The sequence below is a fragment of the Periplaneta americana genome, chromosome 13 (assembly GCF_040183065.1).
Source record: "Periplaneta americana isolate PAMFEO1 chromosome 13, P.americana_PAMFEO1_priV1, whole genome shotgun sequence".
Taxonomy (NCBI): domain Eukaryota; kingdom Metazoa; phylum Arthropoda; class Insecta; order Blattodea; family Blattidae; genus Periplaneta; species Periplaneta americana.
This window is the reverse complement of record NC_091129.1, coordinates 96184041-96211218: the sequence shown is the minus strand read 5'-3', so window position 1 is coordinate 96211218 and position 27178 is coordinate 96184041. Positions and strand designations below refer to the sequence as shown.

At 34.1% G+C, this 27178-nt stretch overlaps 1 protein-coding gene across 1 annotated transcript; it reads right to left on the bottom strand.

Annotated features, from left to right (window-relative positions):
* Positions 1-2488: 2488 nt before the first annotated feature.
* Positions 2489-12297, bottom strand: LOC138712144 (glutathione S-transferase D5-like). The gene is made up of 5 exons (XM_069843615.1): positions 12106-12297; positions 10054-10112; positions 8446-8587; positions 5640-5801; positions 2489-2752 (listed from the first exon to the last, which is right to left on the bottom strand). Exons 1-5 carry the CDS (start codon positions 12244-12246, stop codon positions 2603-2605), a joined length of 654 nt encoding a protein of 217 aa, XP_069699716.1. The 5' UTR covers positions 12247-12297; the 3' UTR covers positions 2489-2602.
* Positions 12298-27178: the final 14881 nt, after the last annotated feature.

The following is a 27178-nucleotide window of genomic DNA, read 5'->3' as shown; positions in this document are numbered from 1 at the left end:
TTGTATCCGTCTTCAAAAACGCACTATTAAATGGTAAATAATAAATAATATCAATCCATTTAAACTAATGAAATTCGTTTCCGTATCTCCCCTACACTGCACCTATCAAAAAAATATCTACACCACAATATGTCCCATTCACGCCAAACATCTTTTGTCTGAAGATTTGTCTTCTTGCCGTGCTATTCAGGTGGCCTGTTTTAAGGGGTTAGGTACAGCTTACAGTAGTAAAATTTCGGAAATATTCAACATTTTTCCCTCCATTACCGTATCTTGTGCAATAATGAAAATGAATATGTGAAAAACACTGTCCTTCTGCTATATGAAAAAAATATTTTTACGATTTAAAAAAGATATATTTATATTTGTTTTTCAAAATTCAAAATGGTTACAGTTCATTGTGCAGTGACGAAGCAATTCCCTCATAACTCAAAAACTATCCAACATTCTGTGATTAATTTTTTTATGTCTATTTATTCGTGTCATATCTACAATATGATGCAAAATCACTTCTCTACCTTTGATAGATTGTCTGATAAAAATAAATTCATTTTACAAAATGGTCAAATATCAGTATTTTCTTGAAACACAAAATAAAAAATATATATTATTTATTAAGGAATGTAGTTGAAAGAGCATGATATTTAAACATGAGTTTCAGCAATAAAATAAAATAGAGAGAAAATGAAAAAGTTAACAAGTTTATGAGTTATGAGGGAAACGCTTCATCACTGCACAGTGTACTGCCACCGTTTTGAATTTTGAAGAAAGACTATATAAATATTTTTTAACCAAAAAATGTTTTTTTCATATAGCAGAAGGACATTGTTTTACATATACCAATTTTCATTATTATAGAAGATACAGTAATGGAGGAAAAAAATGTTGAACATTTCCAAAACTTTTACTGCTGTAAGCTGTACCTAACCCCTTAAATGTCTCACCCGGTATATTACGATTTATTTCGTACGTAATGTGACAAGTGTGAAGGTCGACTCTGGTTAGACGAACTGGAAAATCAGATGTTTCTTTTCAGATTCCTTAACTGCGTCATTAGCTCTTGCTAATGGTGTAGAAATATCCAATATTTCAATAACAGTTGTACAATGTTAATAAATATTTATAGGTGATACAAAATTGTATGGCGGAGAAACAGATTTTTGTCACATGATGTCAAACCTTGAATTAGCTTTTGTCCACCCCATTGGTAAGGAAATGCTGGATTGGAAATTTACATTCCATGATTTACCATCGCCTTAATCAGCGTAATCTATACTAATAATAAATCTGTAGCCGAAATTTTTCTGGTAATTTTCGATTTTCCAAAAATAATTGGTCCTAACATATATAATTAACCACCCTGAAACCGAAAATCGCTTTTTTTTTTACATTTTTGTTTGTATGTCTGTCTGTCTGTCTGGATGTTTGTTACCTTTTCACGCGATAATGGCTGAACCGATTTATATCAAAATTGGAATATAAATTAAGTTCGTTGTAACTTAGAATTTAGGCTATATGGCATTCAAAATATTTTATTTAAAAGGGGGGTTATAAGGGGGCTTGAATTAAGTAAGTCGAAATATCTCCCTTATTATTAATTTTCATGAAAAATATTACATAACAAACGTTTCTTTAAAAATAAATTCCGATAAGTTTTATTCTTTGCAAAATTTTGATAGAACCGATATTTAATGAGATAAATGAGTTTCAAAATTACAATAACAACGCCATCTAAGGCGGTGTAATGAAATAAAAAACAAATGACTTCATCTATAAGGGGCCTTGAACAACAACAATCGAAAGCTATGAAACATAGCCTACAGAGAATGTTTCTGTGTTTGTATGAAGTAATATCGGAAGCTAAATTAACCGATTGGTATAATTAATTATTAATTCACCATTGGAAAGTGTAGTTTCTCTAAATGGACATAATGCTATAATGTTATTACAGTAACTTCTGAGTGAATCGAGGACAGGTAAGATTAAAATAGCTTCTTATGCACAGAAAACTTGATAGGCTATTCTGTGCATTCGTTTCCTGTATTTCCTAAAATAATTTGTATGGCCGAATGAGTGGTCTCTGGATCAAAATGATCGCATTTTAATTTCTTTAATACAATTTAAATTAAGTAACATAATAAACGATATATCCTTCTATCAAACACGAATGTTCCCTGATCAAATATCCTATTTTAATTATGTAATTACTTTATATGTATTTCTACGGGTGCAGCGGAGCGCACGGGTACGGCTAGTCGTTAATAAAATTGAAATCAGTTAAAGTCAATAGAAGCCATATCACATATGAGATAAGACAATAGTAAGAGAATCACAATAAATTTCCATGGCCTACTCATATAGCGTAAGCAAAATTCTTACACACAATATATTGTGACCCAGAAGCTTAAGCGTGTAATAAATTTAACAAAAAGGAAGAGAGATATTTGAGGAGGTTGTGTGAAGGAAGATCAATTAAAGGATCAGTAGGTATGTTTATGAACATAATTTATTATTAAAAGTACATAGTTCATATTAATATTATTATTTAAATACATAAATATTACACATATGTGGAAGTTTGCATTTGTTGGTTATTGTATGTTCACTTGTGTTCCGCTTTGTGAGAGGTAATCAATTTCTTCAATTCGTCGATGCCTTTTTCCTGTATTTCGCTGAATCCGACCATTGTCTTCTTCGCCTTAGACAGCCATCTGCCGACATTGTGATATTTACTGGTGTCGAAGCCCATACCCTAAGATCCATACAGTTATTAATGTTCTAGATACAAAACAACTAGGAAATTGTGTTATAAACTTAAAATCACATTATCATTTGACTTAATACAGAGTTACTTTCTCGTACTTGCATAACTTTGATCGTCTATGAAAGGAAGATCAAAGATGAAGGAAAATGTTTAATGTTTCTATTGGGAAGTTCAACTCATATTTTTATCATTGATGTGAAGGGTGAAGGTGATTGTTGTCAGTCGTATAGGAAATTAAGCATCATAAGAAATTTTTGTAAATAGGAACATTGTTTGATAATAGATGCAGAATTTAATAATGGTATGAATATCGCTAACTTTCTTTGTTAAATTGTGGAGAATGGGTAGAACGGAGAAAAATTCTTTCAGGCACCGGGACTCGAATGCGAATTTTCAGCTCTAGATGCTGACGCTTTATCCACTAAGCCACACCGGATTCTAGTTCCGAAGCCGGATTGAATCCCTCTCAGTTTAAGTTCTACCTCTCTGTTCCCCTTTTCTAGCCTACCCTCATGTACTGTGTCACAGATGTGTGACAGTGGCACAACGTCCAACACCATTCACAGAGATTAAGATAAAATATGGCAATAGTGTGGCGTGGTTTGTAAATAGCACGTCTATAGGCTAATCAAAATATACTGACAATTTAGACGTGTGTACCAGAAAGATTCACCTCATCCGAAGTCGATAAGGCAATAGTTTGCAACATTTTTAGTTATAGACACTGTCAGAAATGATATACAGGAGTTCGACGAGATTCTGAGGATCGACTAGAAGAGATGAGAGTTTCCTTCGCTCATAGTTCGCAGAAATTCACCAGGCGTTTATATCGTGAACTAAAATATATCTCGTACTACCCTGCAGGGGGTCATGCTCAGACGTGTACATGCATACCCCCGTAAGGTACAAATTGTTCAAGAAATCAAGCCAACCGACAAACCTCGGCGAAAAGAATTTGGAATTGAGTTCCTGGTACACATTAATGAAAGCTAAGAATTTTAGTCATGTGTTTTCTGATGAGACAGCTCTCCAGTTGTGTGCAAAAGTTATCCGGTACAGTGCAGTGTCGGAAAATAGGGCTCTCAAAACCCTCGTAGGCTATATTCATAAGAGTATTCGAGACAAATCTTGAACTGAATATATGGTGTGATCTTATGCAGGATATTATAATGAACTTAGCTTTTTCATTGGAATTACTGTCATAGCACGTCCGTACCTAGATATACTAGAAGAATATTTACTTGTACAAATTGCACAAAACATCCCAACATGGTCTTTCAATGATGAACTGTTGGGTAGGATGTGGCGGTAAAATATCATGGCCTCCTTGTTCTCCCGATATTATTCCGTTAGATTTTTTTCTTTCAGGCTACTTCAAGGCCATATATACTCCACCAAGGTTACTGAACTCAACATCTTACTGTACGTGATCGCATTGTGGAAGCAGTAGCAACTATCACACCAGATATTCTACAGGAAAACTGTGCTGAAATTCAGTATCGTTTGGACCTTATTCTTCGTGCTACTCATGTTCAAACCTATTACTGATTGTGAAATTGTTTGAGATCTACTCCCTAAATAAGGTGATAAAAATGCCCTCGCTTTTCCTTTTTAGAGAGAGAGAGAGAGAAAGAGAGAGGCTGGTGAATTCAGGAAAGTTCAAGGAGGCCATCCTGTACAATAGAGATAGAGTACTTGCTCTGCTATCTGTCTGTCTGTCTGTCTGTCTGTCTGTCTGTCTGTCTGTCTGTCTATCTATAAAACATGTAGTATTACTCTGTAATGGAGCATGTTGTTCAATTTAAAAAAAATCTATCTATCTATCTATCTATCTATCTATCTATCTATCTATCTATCTATCTATCTATCTATCTATCTATCTATCTATCTATCTATCTATCTATCTATCTATCTATCTATCTATTTGTCTGTCTGTCTGTCTGTCTGTCTGTCTGTCTGTCTGTCTGTCTATCTATCTATCTATCTATCTATCTATCTATCTATCCATCCATCGATCCATCTATTTATTTATTTATTTATTCATTCATTCATTCACTCATTCATTCATTCATTCACTCATTCATTCATTCATTCATTCATTTTGAATAAAGACACATGTCATCACAAGTTCCAGGTGACATGGACCCTTGCCTTAACAAGAATATTTCTTAGTATAACATGAGTACGTAAATGAAGTGTGACCATCTTCTCCATCAGAAACGGAGACTGGTAAGCTGGATATGTAGGTATACTATCAGAGTCAATAATTTTTGCAGAAAAGTTAACATTACTTAATTGTTCACTGAATGATATTTATGATATGTGTAATTATGGTTTAATAAATGGATTAGGGTGTGTTTGTAGTTTCTGAAGATAAGTTTTACGTAAGTGCTGCACATAGTCACTGAATAAAATGATTTCCAGGTCACTGTACAATTGTGCGTTAGTAATGTAAAAATCAGCACCTGTGATGGTTCTGCACACAGCTCTTTGGATGGCATCGAGTTTCTTGATGTGGCGGGGATAGGTTTGAGCCCAAATTTCTGACGCGTAGGACATGTATGATCGTACAATACGAGTATTATAAAGTCTGCCCTCTCTTGGTTGGGTGTACGAGTTTAAATTTACGGCCAATATTTGTAAGTATTGGAAAGGATAGTGTGAATCTCCACTCACATTCTATGGCAACAGGATATGATGTCATACCGCGACTATTTTTCTGCTTTCTTATACAAAAAAAAATTTGAACATGTACTAGAAATTCTTCAGTCGAAAGGTTTAATTATCAGTTTAGCCGAAATAGAACAATTAAACACGTATAATGTGCAAGTACATTAAATTTAAATTGTTTCTTTGTATGTCGGTTGATACGTACCTCCATAACCGACACATTCACTACGATTGCATAATCAGCTACGGTGATGTTGCTTCCTGCAACCCATTCTTCACCTTCGAGGAATTTGTCAAGCAACTCGTACGAGTTCTCTACTTTCGTTACTTCCTCTGCGTCAGGCTTTCCTCCATGCATTAGTTTCACCTGCAATTTAAATTCCATTCAATTAATTGAACAAAGTCTGGAATTGAAGTGAGGAATATAAATGCCTTTCATTTGCTTATTTGAGCTCCTCAGAAACCAATCAGAATAAATAAAATATGTAAAATTTTCATACGTTTACGTATTGCTCAATTAAAAACTAATCTATAAAAATCAGCAGTTTATATTTACTTGATGTGCAATACATCCAAGCCTAAGTTTGTCACTGAAAATATGAAATTTAGATTTTAGCAACTTGGTCTGATTCATCTGAAAATCTATTTATGTAGTAACTAATATAAGCGTTGTCTATTTTTAGTGAAATCAAAGATAGAGAATATTCGTTGCAAGATTTATGCTATTACACTTTTACTACGTCATACTACTTTTGACCAGTAAAACGGTACGAAAGGACGTCTTTCAACCAATCATGGCTGCTTATCGCACAATTTTACCGCTTTCCTAGGATTTGTTTAATTTTATCGCTTCCCTGGCACTTCTTTGATTTTATCACTACCCTACCATTTGTTTGTTTTATCACTACCCTAGCATTTGTTTCTTTGTTTGCCAACATTTCAAATTCGAAATTCTTTACGCTACTATAAAACATGCTTTGGAATCGTAATTTGTTTCCCGCATAGATAGTCGACTGAAAATGGCGGCTCCGTTCAAAGATTTTGGTGAAGGTAACATTAGCAAAATAGAATTTTAGTTAGTCAATTAATATCTATTTTATTTTATTAGAATACCTTATTTCTTCTAATCTCTATATACTTTCTTCTGTTCGTATCACCTCCCTACCATTTGTTTCTTTGTTTGCCAACATTTCAAACTCCAAATTCTTTACGGTACTATATAAAACATGCTTTGCAATCGTCATTTGTTTATAGCGGACAGTCAACTGAAAATGGCGGCTCCGCTCAAACATTTTGGTGAAGCTAACATTAGTGAAATAGAATTTCAGTAAGCTAATTAATATTTTATTGTATTAGACGACTTTATTTCTCCTAATCTTTATATACTTTCTTCTAATTGTGTAATAGTCAATTAAATCCCACTCGAGTTTTGATTTTCGCTAGATAAATCAAAACCTCTAGTGAGATTACTGATGAAAAAATTACAGCCGGGTTAGATTCAATAATTCTTTTGGCATTAATCTGCAAATCCAAATTGCAATTACCATATTGTCGATTCACAGGTACATTCATTACAGATTTGGTTCTACAGTAAAGCAATTGATCGAAAGGATTCCCCTTTTAATATTGCAGTGTATGTTAGCTCCTCAGGTAAACTGTCTAAATTCCATATAAGAACTTGGCTGAAGAAAGTTTTCATTCCTGATGTATTATAGAAAGATACCTTACTACTTTTGGATTCTTGGAGTGGACAAATAGATATAAATATATTTACAAATGAGGAAATAATAGCATGCTGGATAGGAAAACTATACGTATGGAAATTATCCCACCCAAAACAACACGGTTTATACAGCCATTAGATGTATTTTTGTAGACAGTATAAACTTGTGATTCGTAGAATAAAAGATTATTTCAGGTCTTGTCAACTTGTCCGACAGGAATAATTTAATCAGAACTGTTGTAAAGAGATCATAGAACCAATAAGGAAGGTTTCCAGTCTAAATTTCAAAGAACTGTTTCTGGACATCATGTCAGTATTTTGAGATTTATGGAAAACATAATACAAGAAAACAATTAGACAGAGAATACCATAACCCACATTCACTAGTCAGTTTACATACCACATCTCTAGTAAACAGGGGGCAATTACTTGAATAAAGGCAAACTGCCCTCTCCAAGACAATTTGCATCTCTCCGATGTCGCATTAAGAGTGGGATACATTCCTTTAACGCGGCTGTATCTTTCATTCGGACGAACTTCGTCATCTTGCATAATAATTTCTGTTCCATGTAATTCCACCTTATATGAATGAATTTAATTATATACAGGTATTAAAGCCCCGAAAGATGAGTCTACACCTGTGGAGTAACGGTCAGCGCGTCTGGCATCGTAACCAGGTGGCCCGGGTTCGAATCCCGGTCGGGGTAAGTTACCTGCTTGAGATTTTTCCGGGGTTTTTCCTCAACCCAATAAGTAACTTTCGGTGCTGGACCCCGGACTCATTTCACCGGCATTATCACTTTCATTTCATCAGAAGCTAAATAACCTAGATGTTGATACAGCGTCGTAAAATAACCCAATAAAATAAAAAAAATCGAAATATGAGAACAGAAATCTAAGATACAATCTTTCGAACTACTACCGCGTATTAACATGTTTTTCATTGTGTTAAATGTTTTCTAGAAATAAGGGTTTGATAAAGGAAATGTATTTCAGGCAAATGTCGTTGGTTTTAAGTGAAAACTCAAACTTTTCTCGTCGAATTGTGATTTAAAATGACGTTGATAACTTCGACTATACCAAAACTAACTAAAGGTATTCTGTTCCCCCTTCAAACGAAGAAACGTTACTTTTATTCAATATTTTATCCTCCCAAACACGTTTTTCTCGAGATCAGCAACTGGATAGTTAAAAACACCTAGTAGGCAGATATTATACTGTGTAATCTGTGTATATTTTTTTGTAAATTCGAATTTATCGTACATGATATTTTTTGATTGCTACTTACTATATATTGCCTTATGCTGGGAAAGAGCGTGCCGATATCGAAATACAGTCTCTGGTCCACAATAGCGCGCTTCTTCAAATCCTTTGGATACAATGAATCGTCTTTTCCATACTGGCTTGCGAGGTATGTGAGGATGGCGCGACTGAAATACAGAATTCATTTTAATTTTCAGTAACATGTTATGTAATAATTCAGAGAGTGGATTTTCGGTCCCTCCACAGCGACAACACGCCACGTCCCTTGGCTTACGGAGGGAGTGTAGCAATGAGTTCATTGACCTCTCTGCTACTGACACACACCTAACTTTCAGTATCGGGACCGAAAATCCGCTGTCTGGTGACAATATTAAACCATTATTGTTATTATTATTATATTGGAAATGGATGTAAGAGGTTGTATAAAATAGTGAAGAGAAAAACGAAACCGTTATAGTACAAAGTAATGAATAGCCATAAGAATTATAGGGAAAGATAGTATGAGATTAGTTAAAAATGGAAGAAAAGTAGAGAAATGAATAAGTAGTATAGTAAATACTACATGATAATGAAAAATATAATTGGAAAATAAATATTAATTAGGAGAGAAATAAGAGATAAGTCCATGGAGCCACACAGGCGTGGCTCAGTCGGTTAAGGCTCTTGCCTGCCGGTCTGAAGTTGCGTTCGGGCGCGGGTTCGATTCCGGCTTGGGCTGATTGCCTGGTTGGGTTTTTTCCGAGGTTTTCCCCAACCGTAAGGTGAATCCCAGGTAATCTGTGGCGAATCCTCGTCCTCATCTCGCCAAACATCATCTCGCTATCATCAATCTCATCGACGCTAAAATAACCTAGTAGTTGATACAGCGTCGTTAAATTACCAACTAAGTTCATGATGGGGTATAAAGCAGTGACTAGGCATAAAAACTATACAGGGTGTTTCAGAAATACTTTGACAAACCTTGGGGACATGTTCCTTACACCGAAACAAGAAAAAAAGTTCATATAAACATATGCCCGAATCCTTAGTTTTTCAGTTATTAATGAAAGAACATAATGAAATATGTTAGTAACTGGGCGGTGATTAAATGGCTGATATTTGTATCATTATTACTTATACGAAAATTGTCTTTCGAGCGTACCTCATTAGTCTGAGACACCCAGTGCTTTCTCATTATGTAGCCTATCTTGTAAAAGGAAAATTAAATGTAGCCTATATGTTCATGTCAACAATTAAAATAAAAATAAATGTATAAATAGAAATAAAATAATAATAATAATAATAATCATAATAATAATACACCAAGAGAGTTGGCTTAGGCGGTAGCGTCTGAGACGCGCATTCGAGAGATCCAGGGTTCAAACCTAGTGGCCGACCAATCTGACTGGTATTTTTCATGGTTTCCCTCAGTCACTGATGCAAATGCCGGATTGGAAATTTACATACATTATGGTTCTAATGATTACCGGTATATATGTATGAGTAAGTCACGTTACCTTGGATTCGAAGGTATTAATCATAAACGAGTACTGATAACATTTTGTTATCGTTTAATATTTGAGAAATGTGTAATAGATAAATATGATATACTGAAGGTCTTGCATTAGGTTTAAGATAAGAGACAGTTGATTACCTTTCCCAAAGGTTTAGTCCGTTGTCAACGATTGTTGGAATGCAGTGTTGAGGGTTAATCTGAAACATTTGTAAAATATGAGTTCAGCAATAGGAAATACAAATAGCGACAAAATGTTATCACTAGGGGGTGTGATTATATGGTGATTATTTACCCTGATTTCGGTGATTGAAATAGTTTATTTTCGGTGAATATTTCGTTTAAAAAAAAAACAAGCAATTTAGAGCAAATTTCACACCCTATCGAAACTTAAACAATAATAAAATAACAATTTTTTTTAATTATTATTGAAACAGCCCCTTTATAGGGGTCTGAGTTTATGGTGATTACCTTGTCCTGATTTCGATGATTAAAGTGGTTTAATTTCGGTGAATAGTTCGTTAAAAAAAAAAGCAATTTCGCGCATATTTCGCATCATGTAGAAACTTAAGAAATAATACAGTAGGCCTAATATTTTTTTTTTTTAATTTCATTGAAACAGTCCTTTGTAACGAGCAGAAAATGTTTTATATTATTAATTAAATTCATAATTCAATTCCATTCGACTGCCTTAGAGATGTCGCGATGGCAATTGTTGCGGGAAAGAGAAATAACCGTTGCCTGCTTGCGCTGCTCCCTGGAAGTATTCTCTGAAACTATGCATACATTGTTACTAGATATCACACGCAAGTAATGCTTAATGATAAAAAAATGTAGAAATGTTAATGTATATTTTATAACAAAGAAAATTTTCAGGTTTTATTTAGATCAAAGAGTAATTTTTCATGCGAATTCTCCGTAAAACCTGTTTTTTTTTTTTCAAATATCTTGATTAAGTAATTTCGTGGATCTCTAGCAATTTCACGAAAATTCGCGGAAGTATTTCACTTAATTTTGTACTTTCATTAAGAAATTGGGTAGTGGCTAGAAACGTTTTTTGTTGTATACTTTCGAATATGTATTTACTTTCCTTACTAGCTAAGTAAAAAAACTTATTACACTACATGTCAGAAGGGGTCGTAGGTGGTAAAATATGTATATCTATTTTCTTAATTTCGAGCAAACATAATACATATTTTTCCTAACGTATGTTTAGTCCATTATAATGCTTGAATATTTCACCTGTTCGCATGTAAAGATTTTAGAACGTAACGAAGGATTATAATTTAAACAATTTCCGATATGTAAAGTTATTTTGAAATTATTTTCACTTGGGGAAAGTTCTGTTTCATTTAAAGATAAATATACTGGTTATTATATTAATATTGAGAAATAGAAGGCAGTGCTTTTTTTCTGGCGGTATGCGGTGAAACGGCGTTCCGACACATTTTTGTTGTATTTTTCATTATGAAATCCGAGAAATGTGTTAATAATTAATTTTTATTTGAACTCCTCTTAGGTCTTGAAAGTCCTCAAGTTGGGCGGAAAGAAGGTAAAAAATGGCAAAATTCCCATGCACTGGACAGTAGTCGTCTCCCAGCCATTATATTCTACACAAGAGTTCCACCACCTTTTTTTCCAGAAGAAAAGCACTGTTCGTACCTAACCAAACAATTTTCACTTAGATATTGTGTTAGTTCCCAGTTGTTACACCTGCCACTGAAGATTAAAATAGTGTCATCAAAAAAAGAGTAAATATTTCTCTTAATTTTATCTCGACTCAATAATAGATTATTATTATTATTATTATTATTATTATTATTATTATTATTATTATTATTATTATTATTATTATTATTATAGATAATGAAGAATGTGGAACCTAAGACAGTTCCTTGAGGGATGCCGGTATTAACAGTTGTACGAGAACTGAAATTATCTTCAATTTTGGTCTGGTAATATGTATTTGATAAAAAGAGCAAAATCGGTCTAAGGCAACAACGTTATTCTTCATGTTGCAAAATTTGTCTAAAAGTATCTTGTGATTAACGATATCATACGCTTTCTCTAGTTCTAAGAAAATATCCAGACACTTGTTACATTGCTGTAATGTACATATTCCGTAAATGTGGAGGCAATAATTTATGTAAAGATTAATTTTTGGTCCTACAGAACCGATAACCAATATTTTACCTTAAGGAACTCCGACGACAAATGTTCTTTATCGTGAACATTGGTCGGTTTCAAGTTGAAATTCAAGCCAAGTGCTTTGCCAATGAGTAGAACCACCTGGCAAGAAGGGCTGACAGCTGCGTAATAGAGATCAATTTTCATCTTGATTAGCTGCTCTGGTGATGTTCTCACGACTGTCTCAAAGTGTTTGAATTCCAGCTTATTTATAGCGTCTTTGTGAATGACAGTGCATGACAGTGGGAAAATGAAATAAGATAATACGGAATCCAATAAATCTGGAGTGTTGTCATCGAGCTCTAGTAAATTTATCTACAGGAATGCTACCTATTGCTATTGGACTTATTATTTAAGCAACGCGAATACGTTTTCCTAACGTGTGATTGTGTTTATCTTTATATTACACACTGTCCGAAAAAGAAAGTCACATAGATGACTCACAATGTGTCATATGTTGTGAATGATGTTGCAGTTTAGATTAATTTTGTTGAATCAACCAATAGATACACCTAAGTGATAAGTGATAACATTAATACTCTATTTCGGATTGTTAGGGTTTAAAATTAAGATTTTAGGTGCCTAAAACAAGCTCAAAAAACTGTGAAATAGACTCAAAAATTCAAAATAGGCTCTTAAAATCATATCTAACATGACCTATCTTCAGATTTAACTGAAAATTAATAAATAAACTGTCTCTTATACCTACCATTATTCTCAGTCCAGTAATACTAATAATCTTCGTATAAAAATCTTGTTCTTTAGAAATAGTTTTAGCCTCTACAATAGGCTGACATTTCTCTAGCTGTCTATATAGGGGTAGGTTATAGCCTATTAAAACAGACTGGAAGTGCGCAGTAATGATTAAAATCTTAAGCATTACTTCATTCTCTAAATTACATTAATATTCCTTAATCTTTAAATAACATGTACAGAGTCTTCAAAAAGACGTTCATCCGTGAGTGTGTGCTCGCGTGTGGCGGCTGGAAGCACGCTGTTTGCCGAAAGAGTCGGATATTCGTAGTCCCTTAAGTTAAGCGCACAGATTGCTCATGCAAACTACAATTACAATAACCACTTACCTTTGTTATAGAAGATGTTTTAAATGATGTCTTTGTGCCGCCACACATCTCTCACACCTTTTAAGAAAAGCAGAATTCATCATCATAATTCCAGCAAACAAGAATCCTGGGCTTGCCGATCTCAATGCAGCAGGGAATGTTTAGTCGGGAAAGTGTAACAAAATGGAAAAATGTGTCTTCCCAATACTGTCAATTCAAAAAATGAGTATGCTCCCGCAAACAAATGTACCGAACCGGAGTGCACTATAATCATCCTACTTGCAAGTCATTCTCAGAAACCAAGCACTTTCGGACCCATGCTGATGTAATAACTTTTTCTTCTCTACATTATGAGGAATCCATCCCTGAAATTTTGACCACTTTTTTCGTTATACTCTGTATATTGGACAGCTTAGTTTTTATTAAGACAAATATATACGATTTACATTTTAGAGAAAATATAAGAATATCTAATAAAATGGGTCTGAGGTCGGAAAAGACTTCAGATAAATTATGTGAAATTAAAGAGGAGAGAGGGTTGCGAAGCTTAGCTTCTGTATTGTTTAGTAACTTGATTATCATGAATTTAATTTATTTTAGTTCATAAACTATTTATAATTTGGAGTCCACACCTGTGGAGTAACGGTCAGCGCGTCTGGCCGCTAAACCAAGTGGCCCGAGTTCGAATCCCGGTCGGGGAAGTTACCTGATTGAGGTTTTTCCGGGGTTTTCCCTCAATCAAATACGAGCAAATGCGGGTAACTTTCAGTGCTAGACAACGGACTCATTTCACCGGCATTATCACCTTCATTTCATTCAGACGCTAAATAACCTGAGATATTGATACAGCGTCGTGAAATAACCCAATAAAATTAAATAAATTTAGAATTTGGATTCCCTATCTACTTTGGTAGCAGTGTTGCCAAGTCAGCGGTTTTGCAGCTAAATCTGGTGCTTTTAGGACTATCGTCAGCTACAGAATTTTACCGTCAGTGGCTAGCTATTTATTTGGCGTTTTTTTTTTTTATGATTCCAGGCAGAGAGAGATGATATTTTTAAGTTTAGTTTTCTGTAAAGATGTTATAATTTTTTATATGCACTTGCAGACAATGATAGTTAACCATAAACGAGAGTTTAGTATGGTATTAACACACTTTTTCATTGTGCGAGTATACAATATCATCGTTTTATGTGAACTCGATTTGCTGCAACCACATTCATTTCCTGCTTCATCCATTGTTGTTGTACAAATAAGATATTCCGCATTCATTAAACTCTTAATATAATGTATGCATTGTTCTTGTAAATGAATTAATGTATTTAATCATAGAGAATAGATAATGAACTGAATTATTATTTATTATCATTCCGCATTAATATTTATGTAACACAGAAACTTAAAACCAGACTTATTGTTAGCAGGCACGTCTCCGGCTCAGTGTGAAATCAGATTTCGAACTGAATGGTGTGGATCTTCTATATATTCTTGATCTACTTCATTCAATTTTGAATATGCCGCGTAAAACTCCACACGTACAAAAGTTCAGAGATGTGTGAAAAAAAAAAAAGCATAATGTGTTGAAAGACTGGGTGGAAGAAGTTACCGGTGATAGTAAATGGCGTAAGATGATATTGAATGCTAAATATTTACATTTAATTACCCATGCTGATAAGTATACACACAAAAAAAAAAGAGTAGCGAGTGTTTTTCTGTTGTTCGACAATATAAAATTGTCATTCACAACAAACTTCTGGGCAGATGTGAGTGTTATTTCAATTTCCAGAATATTATAAATATTAGAATTTTTTTTAAAATTTGAAACCTAAATTTCTCCAGTTCCTAAAACTATATAGTTTGTATTTAAAATTTTGAAATGATGTGTTAAGAAAAATGTGGAGTTTTTTTAACTACAGTTCAGCGGTTTTTTAAGCTTGTGCAGCGGTAAATGGAATTCTGAGTTGGCAACACTGTTTGGTAGTGTATAGAAGAAGATAGTAATGATATCTGCGGTACTCGAACACAGATGATGTATAACACTGCTTTAGGATATCTAGGAGAGAAAGGTGTTAAGAGTTTTCTTGTTCCGGCTTTGACTGAGGTGTTAATTGCCGTTAATGTATGCAAACGCTTTTAGCAATCTAACGTCTTAGTGAAATTGCGTTAACTTGTTTGTTTGATTTCCAGACGAGAAAGTACTTTCTAGTGTAGTGATTGTAAACAGAATTAAGAACGTGGCTTTATTTCTTCATAAGAGAGGACTGATAATGGGATGAAAAGTAGTAACTGTTTTGCTCTTCACACACTTCAAAGCTGTATCTGTGTAGTGAGCAAAGGGTTCATTTTCTATACTGTAAATTTGTTATACGTTTATTGGCTAAAATAAAAACTATGGGATTTGGGTAGTTTAGACTACAAAAAAAAAAAAAATACATTGCTATAGGTTAAAATATATTGGTTTACACATGGTCTCCGAGAAACATTGGTGGAGTTTCATGAGGTTACTGCGGAGTATTTATTGTGTAACATATTGAAAGTGCTATTATTAATTAACTAGCCGTACCCGTGCGCTCCGCTGCACCCGTTAGAAATAAATATAAAGTAATTACATAATTAAAATAGGACGTTTGATCCAGGGAACATTCGTGTTTGACAGAAGGATAAATCGTTTAATATGTTACTTAATTTAAATTGCATTCCAAATAATTAAAATGCGATCATTTTGGTCCAGAGACACTCATTTGGTGCAATGACAATTCCTTTAACATGTTTCTTAATTTTTATTACATGCAACCATAGTTTAATGAAGATTGATATCATTTAGATTTAATGTGTATGTTTTATTTTACTTCTTATAGGTTTCCATTGAATTATGGTAATAACTTAATTTTAACCCTTATATTCTACGTATTCAGTATATGGCGCTTGGCCCACTATGGTTCTGAACCCTTCAAATAACTTAAATTATATTATATTATATTATATTATATTATATTATATTATATTATATTATATTATATTATATTATATTATATTATATCAGAAGTTACTGTAATAACATTATAGCATTATGTCCATCTAGAGAAACTACACTTTCCAGTTTTGAAATAATAATTAATTTCACAAATCGGCTAATTTAGCTTCCGATATTACTTCATACAAACACAGAAACATTCTCTGTAGGCTATCTTTCATAGCTTTCGATTGTTGCTGTCCAAGGCCCCTTATAGACGAAGTCATTTGTTTTTTAATTCATTACACGGCCTTAGATGGCAATTATTTTAATTTTAAAACTCATTTAACTCATTAAATATCAGTCCTATCAAAAGTTTTAAAGGAATAAAACTTATCGCAAATTATTTGTAAAGAAACTTTTGTTATGTAACATTTTTCACAAAAATCAATAATAAGCGAGATATTTCGATTTATTTAATTCAGGCCCCCTTATAACCCCCCTTTTAAATAATGCATTTTGACTGCCATATAGCCTAAAATCTAAGTTACAACGAACTTAATTTATATTCCAATTTTCATCGAAATCCGTTCAGCTATTATCGTGTGGAAAGGTAACAAACATACAGACAGACAGATAGACACATACAAACAAAAATTTCAAAAAAGCGATTTTCGGTTTCAGGGTGGTTAATCATATATGTTAGGACCACTTATTTTTGGAAAATCGAAAATTACCAGAAAAATTTCGGCTACAGATTTATTATTACTATAAATTTAATAACTCAAAAAAAAATCCGAGTATTAGTAATTTTCAATATGCGCAGCGTTAACAGCACGACATAGGTCATAACGGCGATAGATAGATAGATAGATAGATAGATAGATAGATAGATAGATAGATAGATAGATAGATAGATAGATAGATAGATAGATAGATGGATGGATGGATGGATGGATGGATGGATGGATGGATGGATGGATGGATGGATGGATGGATGGATGGATGGATGGATGGATGGATGGATGGATGGATGGATGGATGGATGGATGGATGGATGGATGGATGGAGGGACGGACGGACGGACGGACGGAGGGACGGACGGACGGACGGACGGACAGACGGACAGACGGACAGACAGATAGACAGACAGACAGACAGACAGATAGGTAATTAGGTAGACAGACAGATAGATTTATTGAGTAATATTATACATGTAGATGTTATATTATCGTAATTTTCTCTAAAATCCAGTGTACGGGTCTTCTGATCGTACGTGCTTTGTACCTAAAACAAGTCCTACTTTGTGGGTCTCACTCCCCTCACCTATGATTATATCCAACCACTCTCTAAAAGAACATATATATTCAAATGAAAATGGCACAACAAAACACATATAATATATCCTAACATAAAACCGACATAAATGTGTATAATTGAGCATATACCAATATCCCTTCGTCAGTTCGTATCACAAACTTCCACAGCTGCACTTCTAATCTGTCTCGCCTTAAAGAGGAACAATCCAGTCTTTTGTTCGTATTCTCTATTCCCCATGAGGTAAAGACATGCAAGCGAACTCCTATTCTGACTTAGCATCGAGGGTGGTAGATATTTTCTCCGGACTTGTTCCAATTCGACACACTGTAATAAAATATGTCTGTAGGAGTTCTTTTCTCTTCAAAGGGGACAAAGGCGCTCTCCTTCTTCGTTGACAATTTTATTACCCTTCCATGCCCCCATTCTTAGCCACGCTTAACCTGCTCTTTGTTACAAGAATTTATGTAGTCACACCTCGCTCAGTTAAGCATGAGATCTGACTGTAAATGTAGTGAGGACTTTTACGAACATTGGAGCTCAATCTCTTGCCTCTCGATATCAAGTCCACATTCCTGCTACAACGTCTGAAGTAACGCCTGCAATCAAGTGCCTGTCTGATTCCTTCCTTGAGGACGACAGGATTCGGAATGTTTTCACTGTAAACTTTATTTTTTACATAACCCCAGAGGAAGAAGTCTAATGGGGCGCAGGACCTTGCAGAATAACCTTACTTACTTATGGCTTTTAAGCAACCCGGAGGTTCATTGCCCCTCTCACATGAGCCTGCCTTTGGTCCCCATCCTGTGCAAAATTAATCCAGTCTCTATCATCATATCCTACCTCCCTCAAGTTTATTTTAATATTATCCTCCCATCTACGTCTCGGCCTCCCCAAAGGTTTTCTTCCCTCCGGCCTCCCAACTAACACTCTGTATGTATTTTTGGATTCGTCCATACGTGTTTATTGTGTGGTTTCGTAACAAGCTGTTTTTTACGGTGATGGGTTGTTACGGTTCGCCCAACCCCCAAGCTGGAGGACCACCCCTTATCGGCTGTCCACGACTCCTTATTCAATATATTTGCAGCTACCGTCCTTATCTGGAGGACGTCTCCTCTACCCGCAAACTGAGGTTGCGCCACTCACAATACATGGGAGCAGAATAACATGTACAATGTAGAATAATCTGTAATCACAAAAACATGCTTTACTATCCTGACTGATTTTTGAGTGTACTTATTTCGGCATATGATTAACAATGACAGAAAACAAAAACCCATGAACGCACGCTTCTGAATTAACAACAGAAAAATTTAACAACAATAACTTAATTTTGACGACAACGAAAATGGTATAAAATAAAGCACCATGAATGCAATAAGATTTTTTAGTTACTAAATTCAATAAAAGCAATTTTAATATCTTTCACACAATGCAACCTCATAAATCTCCACCATTCATTCTCGTAGATTATTATTAGGAGATTTAGACCCTAAAACTGTCTTTGAATTAGGTCGCACGTCCACCTAAAGATAGATAATCAATTTTCAAATCACATTTTTTTACTTAATATTGTAGGAAACAAAATATTCTGTTTTCTCATTAGTGTTTAGATATACAGTTCTCAAAGTTTGCACATATCTGATAAGGACTGTAAAATAGAGTAAAATACATGCACATGTAGGCCTGTACATGTGGATACGTTTTCATTAATTTAATGCAAATATTTATTCAGCTATAATTAAGGGTAATTAACTAATTATTATGATTCAGTTCTTTCAATTTCTGCAATTTTGAAGTTGTCATTAAGAAATTTCTACAATATTTATGATTTTCAGAGTATGTAGGCCTACCGTACCAAATTAGGATTATATGGGTTTATTAGTTTCCAGGTTACTAGTATTCATTACCTCTTAATTACTAGTCGATATAAAAAGTCTCATTTCTAATCTCTCTGCAATGAAATTTTGTACAAATACGAATATATCTCACATAAACAAAAATTGCTCTCGGTTTCAAAATATATGTATATTTTATTGTCCACCACTTATTTAAATTGAGGATCATTTTTATTATTTTAAAATAGCATTGGAAGTAACGACTTATATTGTCTTTTATTCCAAGCATCTATTTTAAACTATCATTCAGTCATGTCCCCGCGACAGATCTGCCACCTATCCGACGACATTGCGCATTCTGCAATGCTGTCCCCGATGGATATGTCGGTACTTAGGTAAACTGCAATTATGCGATATAAACACTAATAATAATAATAATAATAATAATAATAATAATAATAATAATAATAATTTAGCGTTTATAATTGAAAATGTCACTTTAATTTGAATTAGTTATACTTAGAATACATCTGTAATAAGTATAAATGATGACGATAACAGTATATTTACCTTCAACATAGTTTCACTCCCAAAAACAACTATTAAACAATTTATATATATACATATGTATATAGCCCATATAATATTTGCTAAACAACTGCTACGCGTCTTTCTGTTGTAATTAAATGCTTATAATTTCCAAACCACCTGTCTTAATTCAAATTTGAAACCAGAAAGCTGGAACATTTACACGTTACATAATAAATAGCGTGTCTGGAGATCCATATTTAACATTATAGGACAGTGGTACTCATTACGCGGCCCACGGACCGCATGTGGCTCTCAAAGACTTCTATTGCGGCTCTTGAACTAATATTACTATTACTATTCTTTTTCTGAGAATTAGTTTTTAATTTCAGCAGTAATGTGCAACTGGAGAAAACTCTGGTTACCTTGCATCATTACTGGGAGTCAAGGTGTTCAACGACACGTAATTGTTTTCTTTAAATAGAGGTAGTGTCATGTCTTATCTGCTTATTCTGTCTTGATATAATAATGGGTTATAAACCTTTTTATCTTAATATATCTTACAACAGCATGGATTCAAATTTTGATAACAAGTATCTAAAACATTCTAAAACAAGAATAGTTGAACTGAAAATGTTAAAAATGTCCGTAATATGTGTACACAAAATAATATTCTCCGCTGTACATAAAAATAAATGACAACAAAACTATCGCACCACTTAACAGAAATTAAGTCATTTACAAATGCGAAAATTGTTAAGTAGTGCCTTCTAGCTGCATGTAACACTTTCATTTTCTAAATTTCCAAATTTAAAACAGAGTAAGGTGATCTGAAACAATAAAAAAACCTGTTCATATTGGTATGATTTCGCAGAAAAGTATCAGAGTTTGCCTTTCAATTTTAAAATACCATTAATATGTGTTTTTCATTATATTTATATTTAAGTAATAATAATAATAATAATAATAATAATAATAATAATAATAATAATAACACTAGTCGACAAATTGAAACTTTTTTCGTGTATCTGGTGTGCAAATGAGTGGATTTACCTAATTTTGGGGTGATGAATTCAGTGTAAAAATCAGTTTCTTTATATCACGTCACATTGCCTAGATACACAGCAATAACACAAAGGCAGTAATACCATAGTCTAGTATATACAGTCACGAAGCTCAATAGGTAGGAAATATGCATCCATAGATAGTTGCTAACCACTAGGACCGCTACTATCGACTCATCACATACAATTTGAAACACTACTGTTCCTAGTACCCTCAACAATTCAAGCTTTGTGACTGTCAACAATGGGTATTCACTCAACACTGCAACACAAATACTAGACTGTGGTAATACGATATCGGTAAATATGGATCATTTTAAATTTAAGCATAACATAACACTTAGAACACCACTAATGTTTTCTTGACAACATATTACTCCTATAAACTAACAAAATCACGTTTCAGCACGCACTATATAGTATACAGGGCTGAAGTCGCTAGCTGAGTCGCCTCTACCAGACAAAGGCAGTACATTTCTCGCTCAACTAAATAGCTCTGCCATGTAGTGACTCTTTTGAAAACTTCTTCCACCATATATTACATCCAAATACAGAGTTTAATTATCATAATTCTGATTTTTATATTCGATCCCTGAAAAATGACATTAACAATGTAAAGATATTAAAAAATCCATATAAAATCGAAAATATCTCAAAACCCTTACAGGATACAGCAATTCTGAAGGCCGTTTCGGATTTTACAACCAAAATTTGATATGAATTGATTTATCACATACCAGATGCAAGATGGCTATTAACCAGTGATAATAGGCCAAATAATTTGTTAATTAAATTCCGCACATTTTGTTAAGCTCCAGTATTGTGAAATGCATTGTGACTCTCGGAAAATTACTATTTCTCATTTTTGGCTCTCCTCCAATTTGCAGTGAGTAACACTGTTATAGGAGCTACGTTATCTTAACGGAACTTTGGCACACATATAAATAAAGTAGTAAACTGTTAATTTCTCAAAATTTTCTAATTGTAAATATACGTATACCACCTCAGATATTTTTGTGATCATTTTACATATTATGGTGTCCAATATCATAATCCTATTAGCTTTTTAATTATCCAATTTTAAGTAAGTTAACCTTACAATTTTCGTTCCCAGATTCAGCTGTCTGGTTCCGTAACCCTGATTTCTCTAGTGACCCTTCGATATAGAAGTATTTACGTCAAAAGAGAAATGCAGTTCTTCGTCTCTTATCCCGTAGTCATCAGCAAAGCTCGGAACTTGGGGACTTGTGTCTTTGCACGTGGCTAAGCGACGGACTTCAATGTCAACAAACTCCCGCTTCCAGTACGGAGGTACTGTCAGGTCTACTATAAAAGTGGTTTCTGGCTGAAGCAACATATTGATAGTATTGTAGTAGGTTGAAACACGTAATTTTATAGGATATATATAATAAAAATAAACATCAGCAATATATCAAATTTACTGTTCTGCTCTGTACATTATATTACAGTGTATGACTACTTACATTCGAAGATTTTCGAACCCATAACTTCTTCGTCAGTGAGTTAAACATGATTTGAAACGAGAAAAACTTATTTCCACGTCACATGAAATGACGGGAACAAACTTAAAATAAATGTTTTAACTGTCATTGTTTTGTTCGATTTTCAGTAGTTGCTAGCTGATCTCTTATCTGAGAAAGATAAGTATATCCTAAATTTTTCTCGAAAATAGTTTTCAATTTGTGTGTCACTACTAGGGCAGATCCCTCTACGACTTGATCCATGGCTATGGACAAATTTTCATCAATTTAAGGGACTGCAATGTCTTTCAATGAATGCCGTTTCCAGCCTTTAGTTTGTGTGTGGCACAACTTACAAAATATAAACTCTCCATTCGTAGAAAATAATGTATCTCCTCCGAATTTCTCCACGAAATTCTATACCTAAAATTTAAAAAAAAATGTATTTTCAAACTTCTATAATAGCCATTCGAATAACACGTATTTTCTAATTTCTCTAACAGACCGTTTATTTGTAATTCTCTGATTGTCATTGGCTTCAACATGACACAGTTTCCTCGTGCGTAGATGTGACCACTTTCTTAGTACATACGACTGTCCTTGAGCGCTTACAGCGTGAGCTTTGTATACGTTGTACCTGTAACCGTACTCATGCACACGACACACAAGTCCCCAAGTTCCGAGCTTTGGTCATCAGCTGCCACTCCATAGGTTTATTGGCAATAAAGTTTTTCGCTTGTAAGTGGTAATCAACGGAAGGCACTGTATATAGCCTAGCTTCATCACATGTTTATTTACCAACCAGCATGAGAGTAATTTGTATTTTTTTTACCTAAGTGAAACCTCGTCGTGATGAGTGTACGAGTAATAATGACTAGCAAAATCGAGTCACGATGATGCTGCAGTCTACTCAGCAAAAATAAATACGAGAGAGAAACTTGATAATCAGTAGTGGAAACTGGCGCACCCTCTTTTCTTCGAATGCAAGTAAGCGAGATTAATTATTGTCTAGATACAAAATGACAGTGCGGTAAACTTATGTTTTTAATCAGCCCACATAAACCTATTCGTCGACCTGCTTGGCAAGTTGGTATAGCGCTGGCCTTCTATGCCCAAGGTTGCGGGTTCGATCCCGGGCCAGGTCGATGGCATTTAAGTGTGCTTAAATGCGTCAGACTCATGTCAGTAGATTTACTGGCATGTAAAAGAACTCCTGCGGGACAAAATTCCGGCACATCCGGCGACGCTGATATAACCTCTGCAGTTGCGAGCGTCGTTAAATAAAACATAACTTTTTTTTAACCTATTCGTTTACTGTACTTCAGTCTATAAGACGGCTGAATCGTTGATTTTGCTTAGTAACCACGAAGTCCCCACAGGGGGACTTCCGGTGCAGCAAAAAGTTATGAATTGTTGTCTAGAACATGAAGACTTATCAGATTTAAATGTAATACCACAGTCTATAGTCGCGACACTGTTATTCCCGACGTGACTCCTCCTCTTTGCTTACGTCTTAGGAAGTCAAGGCTCTATAAAGTCTAGGTAGGTAGTATCATTCGCCATTTTTGTTCTTTCGTTGCCGAGCTACCAGACGAGGGATCTATTTGCCACACCGTTAAACATTATCATGTCGTAGCTCCTATGATAATAAATCAAACGAACTGTAATTCAGCAAATAATTGAGCGGCAAATAACGTCCTCGTGTGCTTTCTGCGAACGCGAACGAAAGAGCCAAAATAGCGGGCGATTATATATTAAGTATTTATCCAGCCTTAGGAAATGCTTAACATCTTCATCAGCGAATGATAAGACGCACGCGTTTAAATGTAGCCGACCTGCAACGTGATTGGCTGCCGGAAATTAGAGCGACGGGACTATAGTATATACAGTCACGAAACTTGAGTTGTGAGGGTGCTAAAAACAATAGACTATGCCGGTATTATTTCGCATTGTCTGTAATGAGACGATATTAGCGATCCTAGTGGTCAGCAACTATCTATGGATGCATATTTACTACGTATTGAGCTTCGTGACTGTATATACTAGAATGTGGTAATACTCTGTGTTGTCTAACAATATATGAAGACACGGCATTCTGTTAAGCAACTTCAGGAAATTATTACGTGTATACTTATGCTTTAGAACCCACGATCATGAGTTTGTATCCCGCATAGGACATGTATACGTTATTTTTTCGACGCAAATGCAGCCTTCTGTGTTGTCTAATAATAGGTGAAGGGATGACATCGTGATAACCAACTTCACGTAATTATTCCATGTATTCTTCTAACATATAAGTCACAATCATAAGTAATGTTCTATTTTGTTACTTAATAATATGTTCTAAAAACAATATTATTAACTTATTTGCCACCTAACTTAAACTTAAAACAGGTTCTTAATAAATTTTGACTAAACATTACCAAATACAGTACTATGTTTGTTCGAGATAGGCATACTCAGGGCAGGTTATTTATGGAGATCGCGAAAATCATGACATACTAGATACACAATACATTTTACTAATATTTGCGAATTAAGTGATTGTGATTAATAATATGCGGATAAAACAATCGCGTACAATCGCGAAATAGAGTTCTAATAGCAAAATATGAACTCATTCGGGAATTATTACTATTGCGTCGTTTTATAGCGAATTTCATATTCTCAGTTTTGTTCGTTTTTTTTTTCACTTGAATTTGTTATATATCCAAGTAGGCTACATTGCATGGTGTTCCATGTATTCTGATTACATTAGTGAACTCAAAAGACGGAGATTTCAGTATTTCACGAATAAATTGAAAGTGTTAATTTGAGGGCTGTAAGATTTTTTCGCTTTTAATGAATTGTGTTAAATGCAGTGTCAATCGGACAAATATTGTCTATTGGCCATACCGCACCTTTACCAGAATCCAATGAACTTTTAATTTTAATTATTTGGAAACTAATATTCACACTGAGGTAATACTCCATTTCCAAAATATTTATATTTTCCAAAATTTTCATTAATCACCAGCAAGAGTACAAATCAATCTCCAACAATTCCGCCGATATCAATATTAAAAAAACACAAATGATAAAATTAATCTCCATATTATATACCTGCCCCTGAGCTTACTATATACTTAGCAAAATTTTTTAGAAAATATTATTTAAAAAGAAATTAATATTTCAATTATTTCAACTTATAATACACAGATTTAAACCATTATCTACTGTATTAATCTGTGACCTTACACGAACAACACAGCTTTTTCGAGCCACATGATTTTAATTTTATAATTTTTTATTATTTATCAAGAAATATAAGATTTCTTGAGTTGATTACATATTATGAGATATTAAATTTCCATCTAATAGAGTGAACTATAGAAAAAAGTTAATTCCATACATATGCTTCTTTTTCTCTCTAAACACGATTTCGATTCCTTATCGTAGACAAAGTTATGCAAAGGTTTAGATGTCGCCTTCCTTATATAAAAACAATAGAGCGCTTTGTTCATTGCTAAATATGCCCAATAACTCCGTTATCACATTTACTACTAAGCCTACTTTGCCGCAGTCGATGTAAATATTATATTCTATAAATTGTCAATAACACAGTATATAATTATTATCAGAGCACTATCGTTGAGCAATTCCCTCATTTCACTTGACATCACACTGCGGTTCACCGAGAATAGAGATTAATTTTGCTACTATCACAGTCTAGGACATTCAGTCACAAAGCTCAGTACGTAAGGAATAGAGATGAACAAAACTAACTGCCGCTCTCGCTCGTTGTGTTCGTTGCATTTATCTTTTGAGTCTCGTCTCGTCATTCTCGTGCGTTTCGAGTCTCGCTCATCATTCATTCATTCATTCATTCATTCATTCATTCATTCATTCATTCATTCATTCATTTTATTCCATAGATCTTACATGAGCAATAAAGCTTTAAGATGTGGAACAAGTAAAAATTTTACAATATTACAATTACAATTTTTACAAATTTTTATAGTTTTACAATTTAGTAATTTTCTACAATTTTTTTAATTTTGTGCAATTTTTTTCTCGAAATAGCATTTGGTCGGCGTGGAAAGATTTCGTAACTTTGAATAACGTACATCATTGAAATAAGTAACATTATAAATGTTTAAACGAGACAAAAAGACAAACTAGAACAGTTCTCAGTTATCAAAATGTCCTGGTTCTATTGTATATTGCCTATGGTTATATAAATAGAAACAAAACAATTGTCAAATAAATTTACATTTCTAAGAAACATAAAACATAACATTAATATATTTTCACTTGAGACTGCACACTTGATCCTAGAAATATGAAAATAAAATTCGTAGCCTTTTAATAAGAGCCTAGTAATTAAATAAAACTGGGGAACGGAATATTATATACTGAAAGGTAGAGACGTTTCAAATAGATTGCTTGATTGTTTATACATATATACCTAACAGTTGCCAAAATAGATAAAAGTTCAGTCAGGTAAAAATAACTGTGGCGATTCAAGGCTGCTTGACTTCGGGAGTGATCATTCTCGAGTTTCGGAACACTCACAACCAGTCTTTACGTCAAGGACGTGACGTAATAAAACATTGTCGTGCGGGTTTTCGGCTTTGCGGGCGCTGTTAGTCTCGCTTTCTCGATCGTTGTTCATCTCTAGTAGAGAATATGCATCCAATGACAGTTGAACTTTAGTTTCTAGCCACTAGAATCGCTTCTGTCGCAGAGACTATTGTTCTTAGTACTCTCAGTTGCTAACCGCTTGGAGCTTTGTATCGCGAGAAATGCAAAAAGAAAAAAAAACACCTCAAGCTTTGTGACTGTATGTACTGAACTGTA

Bases quoted from the DNA above. Each gene is read 5' to 3' on its own strand.
- LOC138712144 (XM_069843615.1), bottom strand. From the start codon at position 12,246: ATGAAAATTGATCTCTATTACGCAGCTGTCAGCCCTTCTTGCCAGGTG. The intron at 8,588-10,053 runs GTAATCAACTGT...TCTGTATTTCAG, and splicing joins GGACTAAACCTTTGGGAAAG to TCGCGCCATCCTCACATACC. The intron at 5,802-8,445 runs GTAAGTAGCAAT...TTTAAATTGCAG, and splicing joins CCAGCATAAGGCAATATATA to GTGAAACTAATGCATGGAGG.